Source organism: Callospermophilus lateralis, chromosome 17 (assembly GCF_048772815.1).
Source record: "Callospermophilus lateralis isolate mCalLat2 chromosome 17, mCalLat2.hap1, whole genome shotgun sequence".
NCBI classification, from domain to species: domain Eukaryota; kingdom Metazoa; phylum Chordata; class Mammalia; order Rodentia; family Sciuridae; genus Callospermophilus; species Callospermophilus lateralis.
Genome location: NC_135321.1, coordinates 47,724,959 through 47,739,406, shown reverse-complemented (window position 1 = coordinate 47,739,406; position 14,448 = coordinate 47,724,959). Strand labels below are relative to the sequence as shown.

Below are 14,448 nucleotides of genomic sequence, written 5' to 3'. Positions count from 1 at the left end.
AATCTATAATAGAAAGGAAGAAATTTCTTCCTTTAATAAATAAACTAAATTTCCACCTTAAGAAACCAGGAAGAATTGGGCAAAGTAGCACACACATATAATCCCAGTGGCTTGAGAGGCGGAAGAAGGAGGATCGGAAGTTCGAAGCCAGCCTCAGCAATTTAGTGAGGGCCTGGACAACTTAGCAAGACTCTGTCTCAAAGTAAAAAATAAAAAGGAAGGAATGGGGATGTGGCTCGGTGGTTAAGTGCCTCTGGGTACCAAAAAAGAATGAAAAGAAAAAAAAAAGAAATCCTTTGTAAGGCAGTACAGTTATGCTATATTGTCTTGGTAGTGTACGCCTGTAATCACAGTGCCAAGAACTGGCTGCAATTCAAATGTCTATCAATAGGGAAGTAGATAGTTATTATATCCACATAATAATAAATAATAAAGAACTATTGATCAACAACATTGATGAATCTCAAAATAATTCTGATAAGTGAAAGAAGTCAGCCCTCCAAAAAAGCAATACTGTACGACTCTATTTATATAAAACTTTAGAAAATGCCATCGGTGATTGCTTGGGGATGGGGTAGCAAGGGAGGCACAAGAGGAGGAATTAAAAAATAAATATGTTCACTATTTTGACTGTGATGATGGCTTCATGCATAGGTACCTATGTCAAAACTTAGGCAATTGAGTACTTTACATATGTGTAGTGCAAGCCTGGCTAGGTGGTGCCTGTAATCCCAGAAGCTTGGGAGGCTGAGCAGGAGGATCTCGGGTTCAAAGCCAGCCTCAGCAATTTAGCGAGGACCTGTCTCTAAATAAAATATTTTAAAAGGGGCTGGGGGTGTGGCTCAATTGTTAAGTACCCCTGGGTTCAAATCCCCAGTACCCCCAAAAAATAAATAAATGAATAAATAAGTGTGGTTTATTATCAACTATTCCTCAATAAAGATATTTCTTAAAAAATCAGCAACATAAGAACAAGTTAGGAAGATATCTGAATTACCATTACTTTTAGAGGGTAAATATGTTCATATTTTAATGAAATGCTAGTTTGACTTAATCAGAAGTAAAAGAGCTGACATGAATAACTAATGAGGGTTTAGAAAGCAGTAATGGAAATATGGTACCTCTATTAGAAGGGCATTATTCTAATGCCATTTTATATGTAAAAATAGGTCTAGTGTAACTTTACTCAGGAAAGAAGCAAGTTACTATAGAGTCTACGTTAATTTGCTACAAAGCAAGTTATTTAGTCTCTTTTGCCCTAGGAGATTCAGAGCAAAAAGAGAGCTCATAAAGACTTAAGCTCTCGACATCTAGAAAACCCTTAACAAGATTAACCAAACAAATTGGACATAACATTCATATGTGAACATTCATATATTTCACGAGTGAAACTCTACATTATGTACAACCACAAGAATGAGATCCTCATGTTATACTCCATGTATGTATAATAGGTCAAAATACACTCTACTGTCATGTATATCTAAAAAGAACAAATTTTAAAAAAGGTTTAACCAGATTAAAACACTTATGGAACATCTACTATATTTTATTCACTGTGCTTAACACTGAATTTTTAGTGTAATTTTGCTGATCATAAAACAAAGTCTATATTCAGTTAATATTTGGCAAAAAAAAAAAAATTTTTAAGACTAGTAAGTGGCAAAAATCAAGATCTAAACTCTTTTCTATTCAGTAATTGGCTTCTTTTATTTAGAAAATTTTTTCTCCCAGTGATTGTGCACTAACAGCAAGTTATTGAATTGTTTCGTACAAAGGATAAGAAGATTATTTTTGGTATTTTTTTTCCATTTTATTTCTTTAGCCACCATGTGACAGTCATTGTACCAGCAGCTGGGAATGCCCTCAAGGAGCTCAGGACCTAGTGGGAGAAACAAGAAGTTACCAACCACTTACCACATAGAGAGCAGAGCTGTGCTCAAGGAATTTTCCAAGTTTGTGAATCCTCTGTTGCTGATAGGTCTCCCCTTTAAATGGATGTCCAGTCTCTAGGGAAGAGAATGAAGCCTTGGAGAGATGCAGATGCTGAGCAATCCACTTCTTACTATTTAAGCATTAGGTTCTGCCCAGCATCCTCCCAGGTCCATGGTTCAAATTCATGTCTGAGCAAGATTACAGGGAATCATATCTTGAACCCTTCGTGCTGCTCCCCAGTAATCAAAACCACTAGTCTTAAATGCTGAATATGCAAATGTAACCATACTGTATCCAGTATTAAATTACATGGTGATTTTAAAATTACATACATAATAAATTCAAGAATAGAAGCATTCAAAGTGGTAAAAATTAGAAAATAACACAGTAGGACTTACATTTTAGAAAGTCCTCTCTTATCTAATACTTCTCTGTGATTTCTGATTTTTTCTCCAATTTATGGTTCTATATTTTGTATCAAATAAAGTAGAACAAACAGTATAAATCAAATAAATTTTCAAAAATGAAACCATAAGTCTGGCTCTTAAGACAGATATAAGGGTAGGAGAACAGAGTACTCTAGTAGACAGAAAAACAGACCTAAATACAGTGCTTGTTTACCCTTTCACCCATAGAATTTAGCAAGATTCTTGACACATGATAAGTGTTCAAAAATTTGTTGACTAAATAAGTAAAGGGATTTAGTATCATAGAGACTGAAACATATCCCTTGATTTAGGGGTTAGATAATTGATAACTTTGTAGAATCAGTTCCATTGAATGGAATTACCTTTTAAAATCATTATGTAATTTAATACTGAATTACATGTTTATATATTTAAGAAACACTTCTGATAAAAGGTATCCTCTACATGTAACCAATTTCTATCCTTAGTTTTTAAACAATCATTCCACTTTTTTTTTTTTTTTTTTTTTTTTGATACCAGGGATTAAACCCAGGGGTGTTTAACCACTGAGCACATCCCCAGCCCTATTTTATATTTTATTGAGAGACAGGGTCTCCCTGAGTTGCTAAGTGCCTCACTAAGTTGCTGAGGCTGGCTTTGAACTCACAATCCTGCCTCAGCCTCCAGAGCTGCTGGGATTACAGGTGTGCACCACCATGCCCAGCCCACCATTTTGAAATATTTGTGTTTTTTCCAAAAAATACCTATGTGTATGTATGTATACATATATATACAATATATTCATGTACATAAAGTGAGTTCCTTTTCATCCCACTTCATTTCTACATGCCTATCCCCCATTACCTATTGGTAATCACTATAATTAGTTTCTTATGTATTTTTCTAGATTCTTTTTATATATATTCAAGCAAATACAAATTCTTATTTTTACACCTTGTTAATCCAAAGGCAATGTTTTGTATGCACTGTTCTGCATCTCACTTTTTTATATTGACATTTCTTAGAGATCTTTCCACATCAATATAGAGCTTACTCATTAATTTTTTTAATGCTGCATACTATTAAGATATCTGGATGTGCCATAATTTGTTTAATCTATCTCCTGTTGATAGACATACATATGTGTGTATGTGTGTCTATGTATTGTTTCCAAACAATTCATCAATGTATATCCTCAACATAAATAATTCCTCACATGTATATAAATGTCCAGGAATTGCTGGGTCAAGCACAGGCTCATTTAAAATCTCCATATAGTCTGTCAGATTACTATCCATGGAGGCCATATCAGTGCATGCATCGTAACATGTATTTTCCCAGATACCCACTAACAAAGTTTATTATTGAACTTTTGGATTTTTGTATACCTGGAGTGAAAATGATATCAGAATGTAGTTTTAATTTGCATTTTCCTTATCATTGACATTGAGCATCTTAGCATTTGTTTAAAAGCTATTTGCATGTTCTTTTCTATGAACTTTAAGTTTCTTTCTTACCCTTTTGTTTTTGAGTTGTCAGTTGTCATAGTTCGGGTTCTGATGAAATCAGAGCCTAAGGGAAGGTCTTGGGTTGTTTATTTGGCAAGTGATCCCTGGAAGCCAGAGTAAGCCAACATAAAGGTGTGTTTTCTATATAGTTGAGCTTCTCCAAGAAGCATGCAGAATGCCTTCCAGAACACCTTCTAAAGAATGTGAGGCTTAGGGTGCTGGGGTTGTGACTCAGTGGTAGAGCGCTCACCTACCATGCCTGAGGCACTGGATTCGATCCTCAGCACCACATAAATGTAAAATAAAGATATTGTGTCCACCTAAAACTAATATATATTTAATATTATATGTATTAATATATATAATATTTCTGTTGGGAGATATTATATATATATATATGTGTGTGTGTGTGTATATATATATATAAGAATGTGGGGCTGGGACACTCATTTTCAAGTCCCTGTTAATTGAGGATTGCCCTAGAAACATAAAACTCCCTCACACTCTGAACCACACCCAGGGCTGAGAGAGCTTGATGGCCTTGAAGAAAGCCTTGAGACAAAAAGCTGGAAAAAAAAATAAATATGAACTTAAGTAGGTCCCCGAGCTCATAAAGAACTGTCTGCTGGAGCTTCTGCTGAAATCAAAGGGACTAATGAGATATGATGCAGCGCAACCAAGCTACAGTAGTCTTTTTTCTTACTGGTTTCTGTTGATGGAAGTGCAGAGTGTAATTATCTGTAATATTAGTTAATATTTTCCCTGGTTTATCATTTTACTTATAGCATTTGTAAGTAGTAGTTTCACTGAGATATAATTATTAAGCTGGGCAAGATGGCATGTGCCTGTAATCCCAGTGGCTTGGAAGGCTGAGGCAGGAGGATTGTGAGTTCAAAGCCAGCCTCAGCAATTTAGTGAGGACCTAAGCAACTCAGTGAAACCCTATCTCTAAATAAAATACAAAAGAAGGCTCAATGGTTGAGTGTCCCTTGGTTTAATCCCCAGCATCAAATAATAATAATAATTGTTGTTATTATTATTATACCATACCATCCACTTATTAAAAGTATGCAATTAAATTGTTTTTAGTACATTCATAGAATTGTACAATACATGTCAGAGTATTTATCACTCTGAAAAGAAACCCTGAACTTTCGAATAGTCACTTCTGTTTTACCACTTTTCCCAGCCCCTGGCAACCACAAATCTGTTTTCTATTTCCACAGATTTGTCTGTTCTTGGCATTTTGTATACATATTACATATATTCTTCGTGACTGGCTTCTTTCATGAAGAAGCAGGTTTCAAGTTTATTCCATACTGTAGCATATATCAGTATTTTACTTCATTCTTATCATTGATGAATAATATTCTGTTGTATGGAAAAATCAGTTTCTTTATTCATTCATCAGTTAGTAGATATTTAGGTTGTTTCTGTTTGGAGACATTAAGAATATTGCTATTGGCTTGGTTTAGTGGCGAATGCTTGTGATCCCAGGGAGGCTGAGACAGGATAGCAAGTTCAAGGCCAGCCTGGGTAACTTAGTGAGACCTTGTCTCTAAATAAATAAATAAAAGGGCTGAATATGTTGCTGGATAATAAGACATCCTGGAGTCAATCCTCAGCACCAAAAAAAATTTATTCGTGTGTGTTTGCGTGTGTGTGTGTGTGTGTGTGTGTGAGTGAGACAGACAAAGAGAGAGAGAGGGAGAGAGAGAGATACATTGTTATAACCTCTGATAGACCATGTACTTAGTGTACAAGGCCCTGGATTCAATCCCCAGCACCCAAAATAATAAACATAATAATAATAAGAATGCCACTATGAATATTTGTGTACAGGTTTTTATATGAGTATGAATTTTCACTCCTTCTTTGAGGAGTAGAGTTTCTGGGTCATATAGTTAAATCTATGTGTAACTGTTTAAGAAACTGTTTGCCAAAATGGATAAACCATTTTATATTTCCACGAGTAACATGATGATTCCCACACCCTTGCCGATACTTGTTAACCTTCCTCTTTGATTATCTCCATCCTGTGGGCATGAAGTAGTATCTAATTGTGGTTTTGATTTGCATTTCTTCAGTGTTATGACCTTGAGCATCTTTTCATGTGTTTATTAGCCATTGGTGTGTGTAGGGGAAGGTATATTTGGGGGGTGGGTACCAGGGATTGAACCAGGGGTGCTTGACCCACTGAGCACATCCCCAGGTCTTTTTTTTTAATATTATTTTTTAGTGATGAACACAACATCTTTATTTATTTTCATGTGGTGTGGAGGATCAAACCCAGTGCCTCACACATGTGAGGCAAGCACTTCACCACTGAGTCTAACCACAGCCCTCCCCGGTTCTTTTTTATATTTGATTTAGAGACTGGGTCTCACTAAGTTCCTTAGGGCCTCGCTAAGCTGCTAGACTGGCTTTTAACTCAGGATCCTCCTGCCTCAGCCTCCTGAGCCACTAGGATTACAGACGTTTGCCACTGTATCCAGCATTTGTATATATACTTTTGATTTTTAAAAATTGTTGATGGACCATTTTTTAAATTTATTTATATGTGGTGCTGAGAATCGAACCCAGTGCCTCACATATGCTAGGCAAGTGCTCTACCACTGAGCTACAACTCCAGCCCTGAATATTTTTTAAATAAACATTTATACAAATCATCTGCATATTTTTCCAATGGGTGTTTTAAATTATAGATTTAAGAAGGGTTCTTTATATATTTTGGGAGCAATATTTATCAGACAGATGATTTTCACAAAGATTTTTCCCATTCTGTGGATTGTCTTTTTCTTTTGATGGTGTCCCTTGAAGCATAAAGTTTTTTTCTATTTTGTTAAAATCCAGTTAATTTATAAAGAAAATATAGTTGCTTATAGTTTCAGTTTCATATCTGAGAAACCATTATTTATTGCAAGGTCATGAATATTACTTCTGTGTTTTCTTCTAAGAATGTTATAGCTATTAGATTTCAGGTTAATTTTTGTATGTGTGTAAGGCATCCAACTTCATTCTTTTATAAATGGATATCTACTTGTCTCGAAACCATTTTTTAAAAAAAAAGTTTTGAATTTTCTTGACATTTTTGTCAAAATTCAGTTGTTCATTAATAAAAAGGATCTATTTCTGGACTCTCAATGCTATTTCATTGATCTGTGTGCCTGTCCTTATGCTGTTACCACACTCTATAATGTTGGTATCTTTGTATGAAGTTCTGAAATAGGGAAGTTTAAGTCTATACTTCCTTCTGTTTTTCAAAATTGTTTTGACTATTTGAGCTCCTTGCATTTCTATATAAATTTTAGAATTTGCTTGTCAGTATCTGGGAAGAAGCCACCTGGAATTTTGATGAGGCTTGATTGACTCTTTAGAACAATTCGGGAATATTGCCATAGACACAGAATGTCTATCCATCAATGTTTGTCCTCTTTAGTTAGTTTTCTTTAACATTTAGTAGTTTTCATAGTATAAATTTTGTCCTTTTTTTGTTTTCAGTAGTGGGAATTGACCCCACACCTTTCACTTGCTAGGCAACATTTTGCCACTGAGCTACCTCTTCACCTCTTTTTATTTTTTTATTTTCAGACAGGGTCTCACTAAGTTTTCACTAAGTTGCCCAGGCCACCCTCAAATTTGCAGTCTTCTTGCCTCAGCTTTCTGAGCAGCTGAGATTACAGATGTGTGCTACCATGCCTGGCAATGTTTTGTACTTCTTTTGTTCAGTTTTTTCCTAATTACAGTTTTTGATGCTATTATAAATTTGATTTTTTCCTGAATTTATTTTTGGATTATTTATTTTGAATATATAACATTCAATTCTTTAAAAAAGGTTTGGTGCTGGGGATCAGTACCCAGGCCTTGCACATGCTAGGCAAGCACACTACTAATGAGTTACACCCCAGTCCATTGATTTTTTTATATTGATCTTATATCCTGGCACCTTGATGAACTCATTTGTCAGCACTAGTTGTTTTGTAGTGGATTCTTTAGGAATTACTGTACATGTCATTTTTAAATAGATGTGGTTTTACTTCTTCCTAGATACATTTATTTTATTTTCCTTCCTAATTACTCCAGATAAAACCCTCCTATACTGTATCAAATAGAAGTGGCAAAAATTGACACCCTTGTCTTGGTCCAGGTTATAATTAGATCTTAGGGGGAAAACATTTAGTCTGTTACCATTTAATATGATATTAGCAGTAACTTTTTTACGGATACCCTTTATCAAGTTGAAGACTATCAGTTGTGTTCATAGTTTGTTAACTGTTTTTAATCATGAAAGGGAGTTGAATTTTGTCAGATTCCTTGTATCTATTAAATTAATCATGTAGTTTTGTCCTTTATTAATATTATGAATTATACTAATAGATTTATATATGTTAAACCAATCTTGCATTCCTGCTAAAAAATATCACTTATTATGGTGTATGAATCTATATATGTGTTGCTAGATTCAATTTGGTAGTATTTTGTAAGCATTTTTATGTCTGTATTATAAGTTGCATAAACTATATACTATAGCTTGCTTTTCTTTTGAATTTCTGTCTGGTTTTGATATGAGAGTCATTAGTGACCATGCAAGATGAATTAGGAAATGTTCCCTTCTCTTTTATGTTTTGAAAGAGTTTGTGAAAAAGTGGTAGTATTTCTTTGTTAGTAAATTTAATGAAACCCTTGAGTCTTTGAGGTTTGTTTTTGTGTGTGTATGTGTGTGTGTATGTGTGTGTGTGTGGTTAGTTGTAGGATATTGTTTTTTGCTTTTAGCCAATTCAGTCTCTTGTCAGAAATATATTCAGATTTTTTTCCTCTTCTTGAATCAATTTGATGATTTCTGTCCTAGAAATTTATTCATTTATAACCTAATTATCTAATTTGAGGACAGTATTAGTGTGTTAGGGCTGATATAACAAAATGCCACTGACATAAATTTATTTTTTCATAGTCCTAGAGGTTAGAAGTCCAAAACTGATGTGCTGGCAGAGTTAGTTTCTTCTGAGACTTCTCTCCATGGCTTGCAGATGGCCATCTTCTTGCTGTGTCCCCAAGTGGTCTGTCCTCTGTGCATGGGCATCTGGGTGTCTCTTTCTCTCCTTGTAAGGACATCAGTATATTGGATTAGAGCTCTGCTCTATGACTGCATTTAACCTAATAACCTCTTTAAAGGCCCTATTTACAGATCTAGTCACATTCTAAGGTTTGCAGGTGAGGGCCTCAACATACGAATTTGGGGGCAGTAAGGTTCAGTCCCTAAAAATCACATACAGTTGTTCATAGCAATTCTTTTTTTTTTTTCTTTAAGATTGCTAGTGATGCCACTCCTTTCATTCTTTTATTATTATTGTTATTATTATTATTTTAGTTGTAGATGGACACAATACCTTTTTATTTTATTTGTTTATTTTTATGTGATTTTAGTAATTTGCATCTTCTCTTTTTTTCTTGGTCATCCTAGCTACCACTTAGCAAACATTAAGTTCGTTGATTTTCAGTTGTCTCTCTATTTCTTACTTTATTCATTTTTACCTCAATATTTATTATTTCTTTTCTTCTGTTGGCTTTGGGTTTAATTTGCTCTCCTTTTTCTAGTTTCTTAAGGTTATTTATTTGAGCTCTTTCTGTTTCGTTTTTTTTTTTTTTCAAATATAGGCATTTATAGCCATACATTTTCCTCTCAGTACAGCTGGCTGTTCATGTCCACAGGTCCCCATATCCACAGGTTCCACATCTGCCTGTTCTGCATCCACATCTTCAGTTGCTTGGGGGATCAAACATACTTGGAAAAAAATTATTTGCATTTAAGTTGTCCACTCATTTCCCCCCTAACAATATAGTTTAACAACTATTTATATCCCGTTTAAATTGTATTAGGTATTAAAAGTAATATAGAGATGACTGAAAGAATACAGGAGGTGTGTGAAAATTATATGCAAATACTGTACCATTTTGTATAAAGGAATTGAGCACCTGCAGCTTTTGGTATTCACAGAATCCTGGAACCAGTCAGTCTCCTGTGGATACTGAGGAATAATTCTCCTTCTTAAGTGGCATCACATAAACTTTTTGGAGTTGTGTTTCATTTTCATTTATGTTGAAGTGATACTTAATTTTACTTCGTGATTTCTTTCATGTGTTGGTTATTTAGGAATATCTTTAATTTTGACATATTTATAAATTTTTCAAATTTCCTTTCGTTATTGGTCAGTCACTGGATTCTATTGAAGTCAGAAAATGTATTTCATGTGATTTTAATTCCCTGAAGTTAACTGAGACTTGTTTTTTGGCTAACATCTGTTCTGTCCTAGAGAACAGACCCTGTATACTGGAAAAGAATATGTAATTTTTATGTATTTGGCTTTTGTTGGAGGAATGTTCTGTTGGTGTCGATTAGGTCTGATTGGTTTACTATGTTATTCAACTCTTCTGTTTCCTTGTTGCTAATCTCTCTGGTTGTTCTATCAATTATTGAAAGCAGGGTATTGAAATCTCCAACTATTATTAAACAGCTGTTTTCCCTCTAATTCTGTCAAATTTTGCTTCAAGTGTTTGGGTCTGTTAGTAGGTGCATATATGTTTATAATTATCGTCCTTGTGGATCAACTCTTTTATCATTGTAAAAGGTCCTTCTTTTTTTCCAGTATAGTTTTTGCTTAAAATCTGTTTTTTTTTTTTTTTTCTGATACTAGTGTGATTAATCTCAGAAAGTGTTTTTTCCTGAACTCTCTGGCTAGTATTTGCCTGTTTATCATGTATTTTGCCACGTAGAATCTTTTAATTTTTGAGTAGTTGAATTTACTAATTTTCTTTATGGCTTCTGCATTATGAGCAATAATTTGACCTTTTCCATATTTAGGTGACAATTAAATCTCCCATATTTTTTCCTTTTATTCTTGTATTTTCAATTTTAAAATTTGTATTTTTGATCCATTTGATTTTGTTTGGTACTTGGTCTAAGATGTATATACAACTATTTTTCTATATACCCACAATCCTCAACACAATTCGTTGAGTGTTGTTTGCTGATTTGAATATTTTTCTTTATCTTACACTAAATTCTCTTGTGTATTTATGTCTATTTCTTACTGGGGTTATTTTCCACTATTTTGTTTGCATGCTAGTGCACCAAGACCATAATGTTTTATTCACTAAGGTTTTTATATCATATCATCATACTAGTCTCCCTCTTTCTCTTATTTTTCAGAATTTTTCCAACTATTCATATTTATTTCTTCATATCAACATTTTATGCTATCCTTGTTAAAACAGAGAGATAGGAGTCAGGGACAAAATATAATTCCCAAGGCCATGCCCCTAGTGACCTACTTCTCTAGCCTTGCCCCACCTGACTACAATTACCACCTAGTAATCCATTCAGATTATTAATACATCAATGGATTAATCCACGGATTAGGTAATCTAATAATTTTCCTCCAAGTATTCCTGCATTGCCTGACACATGAGCCCTTTCGGGGACACTTCATATTCAAACTATAGTATCACACTTCATAATTCATCAACTGGATTTTGCTTATATGTTTACTTGCACTATTAGTTAGGATTTTACTAAAATTGTAGATATAAACTAGTATAATAAGCTGCCAGTCTTATTCCAAACAACATGATTGTGGCCTGAAACATACTGACCAGCTGTGTAACAGCATAGCCAACTTGTCTGGGATTCCTGTCCTTTAAACCTCTCTGTTAAGATGTGGAAGACTGGGACCATGTTCAACCTCCTGCTACTTTGTAATGTTGTGTATGTACTTATTAGCCACTGTTCTTTCAGTGGACCTTAAAGCTTTCCCTCTGTTAAGTTGCTCCCTCAGAGAGGCACATTAACTCTTCTGAGCCAACAGAGGACCATTTCCTACTTCTCAGTTCTTATGAAAAGATGAGTCAGATATGTTGTAGTATAAAAAATAATATTTTTAGCCAGGTGCAGTGGTGCACACTTGTAATCTCAATGACTTGGAAGCCTAAGGCAGGAGGATTATAAGTTTAAGGCCTTGGCAATTCAGCAAGACTCTCAGCAACTTAGAGAGACCCTGTCTCAAAGTTAAAAATAAAGGACTGGGGATGTAGCTCAGTGGTAGAGTGCCCCTAAATTAAATCCCTACTACTACTAATAATAATTTTTTTATAACTTCTAATGTAGCACCATCAGAACCCTGTTCTTAGGGCACTTTGTTTTTCAGATTCCCAGAGTATTTAAACAGTCCCTTTGGACATTATACTGGGTTAACTGATCTAGCTGTTCTGCCAGAGTAACATCAGGGACTTGTCTTTACTTATTAAGGAAATCTCCAGTTGGCTTGAGTCTTTCTCACTCTCATAACTTGTCTGTCTATGAAACAGAATGCAGTTTTTCTGTGATGAATTATTTTCTAAATCCAAATAAAAGCTTTCTTTTGGATATACCTACTATTGCGATAAATAATTCTAGTTTATTCAAGAAACTAAAGTAACTTTCCTTCAGAGAAAAATATTTTCTCCTAGATTGCAATGAGTTACTTTGTGTGACACTTTTCAAATTAAAAACTCATCTTAATAGAGATAAATATATCAAATTATAACATAGTTTTGAGAGAAGTATGAAGATAGTTTTGATATGGAACATAATGATAGTAGAGCATCTGACCTTGACTGACTTCTGCTACCTAAGGTAATAATACTCACTCTGTTAAGATGTGAAAACCTTGAGGTATCTTCAATTTCTGAAAGTTTTGTAATGTTAACCAATTCATAGAGTTGTTATAGGGATTGAGTGAATTAGTATACTTGAAGTACTTAGTACCCAGCACATAGTGACTTGTAGTAAGTGTTCATTGAATAAAAAATAATTAAGCCTGAATATAGAGAAACTGTTATTCCAAAATTTCTGAATAGTTCAAGGAAAGATCCGAAATCCTATAATCTGCTTTTTTCTCAATTCACCCTTATTGAAGTAACTTCATTCCTGCACATATAAATGGTTGCTAATTTAAACAACCTCTTTCATTTTAAAGATTCGCCGGTTCTCAGTCCAGCTAATTCTGCAATCAATTTAAGTGGCGCTCAGGACCTGACCCGGAATAAGAATGTTGTGAAACCACTGGCTTTATCTTTGCAGGTTGTAGGGAAGACTTATGCTGCAGGTGATGTTTTCCTTACTTATATTTCTTTAGCAAATACATAGTCTCTAAAAGACTTGTGTGAAATTTAATTGACAAATTGATAGAAGAAAACAGAAGCTGCTTCCAACTGCCACTTAAAGACAGAAGTGGGGTTGTCTATAATAATGTAATATTTTACAAAGCTTTGTGTTCTCAGTGCTCCATCCAGAAGAGTCAGAATGACATTTGGCACACAGAAGAGATACTGCAGTTTGATTCTGTTCAACAAACATTTCTTGGGCACCTAAGAACTGAGGATATGAAAACAAATAAGGCATAATGCCTTGCCACAAATGTCCTTGTAACCTAGTAAGGGAAATGGGCCTATATAAGATATTTTCAATGTGCTGAAGCCCAACATTTTAAGGACTAATCAAGAATGAGTTCTTGGAGGAATTTAGTGTTGCACAGTGAGAAGATACATACTATACCAAGGAGTGGAAGGAAGACATTTCAAATTCAGGGAACAGCAGAAACAAAGATTAAAAGGAAAAGAGAATGAAAAGGGAAAAAAATAGCATGATCATATGATATCTGCCAGCAGTTTGGACTTGTTAGAACCATAAAATATGCAACTTGTAAAGTGGCAAGCGGTTAGCTAGTGGTGTGCAAACAGAGTCCTGGGAGACCAGGCTAAGAAGCCTGGGTTTTACTCTATAACTTGTGGAGAAAAGGAACGACTTGAGCTGAATCATTTGGGCAGTAACATGTTAGAAGGCCTCAGGGAGTAGGAAAATTAGTTGAAGTTCATTTTAATAGTCAAAGTGAGAAATGATGAAGTCCTTGGCCAGGGTGATAATAGGTTGGAGAGACAAATTGGAGAACTATTCAGGAAGTAAATTCAGCAGGTCTTGATTGATTAATGTGAGCATAAAGGAGAAAGGATCTCAGCTGACATCCACCTTTCTAGGCAAATGGTGTACCTGAGACAGAATGCAGATGGAGGAACAGGTTCTCCAAGAGGAGACTGTGTGAACATGTTGAGTTTCCTGGGACATCCAGTGGGGCTGTTCAACAGTCATTTAATCCACCAGAGAGGGAAATCACGACTGGTGGGATAGGGTTGAGCCATCAACATGCAGTTAAAATCATCAGGGTAAATAGCATCAGCCAAGGAGAGATGTAGTGTGAAGCAGGTTGTGAAATAAGGATGGAATCCCAGAAAGTCCAATGTTTAAAGAGAAGAAATGGTACAAGAAGAACGAGGAGACAAAGTTTCATTTTTAGAAACTTTTCAACACTTAGGCATCATAAATTACATAGCCCACTCATGTTCCTAGTCAAGCCCAACAACTCTTACAAGACCTGCTTTCTGATTTGATTACAGGCTTGAAACAAACTGAATTCAGGTTTTCACTGCATTAAGAAAATCAACGAAGTCATGGATCAGTAATACTATCTTGGTTGCTAAAACCATTAGTGTAAAAAGTTGCTGATCAA

The 14,448-nt window shown here is 34.8% G+C and overlaps 1 protein-coding gene across 1 annotated transcript in view; it reads left to right on the top strand.

Moving 5' to 3' along the window:
• Greb1l (GREB1 like retinoic acid receptor coactivator) overlaps window positions 1–14,448 on the top strand; it is a 250,854-nt gene that overhangs the window by 165,070 nt on the left and 71,336 nt on the right. Inside the window, exon 9 of the mRNA XM_076837400.2 lies at window positions 12,862–12,990. Coding sequence (XP_076693515.2) covers window positions 12,862–12,990 — 129 coding nt within the window. The remainder of the gene's footprint in view (window positions 1–12,861; window positions 12,991–14,448) is intronic.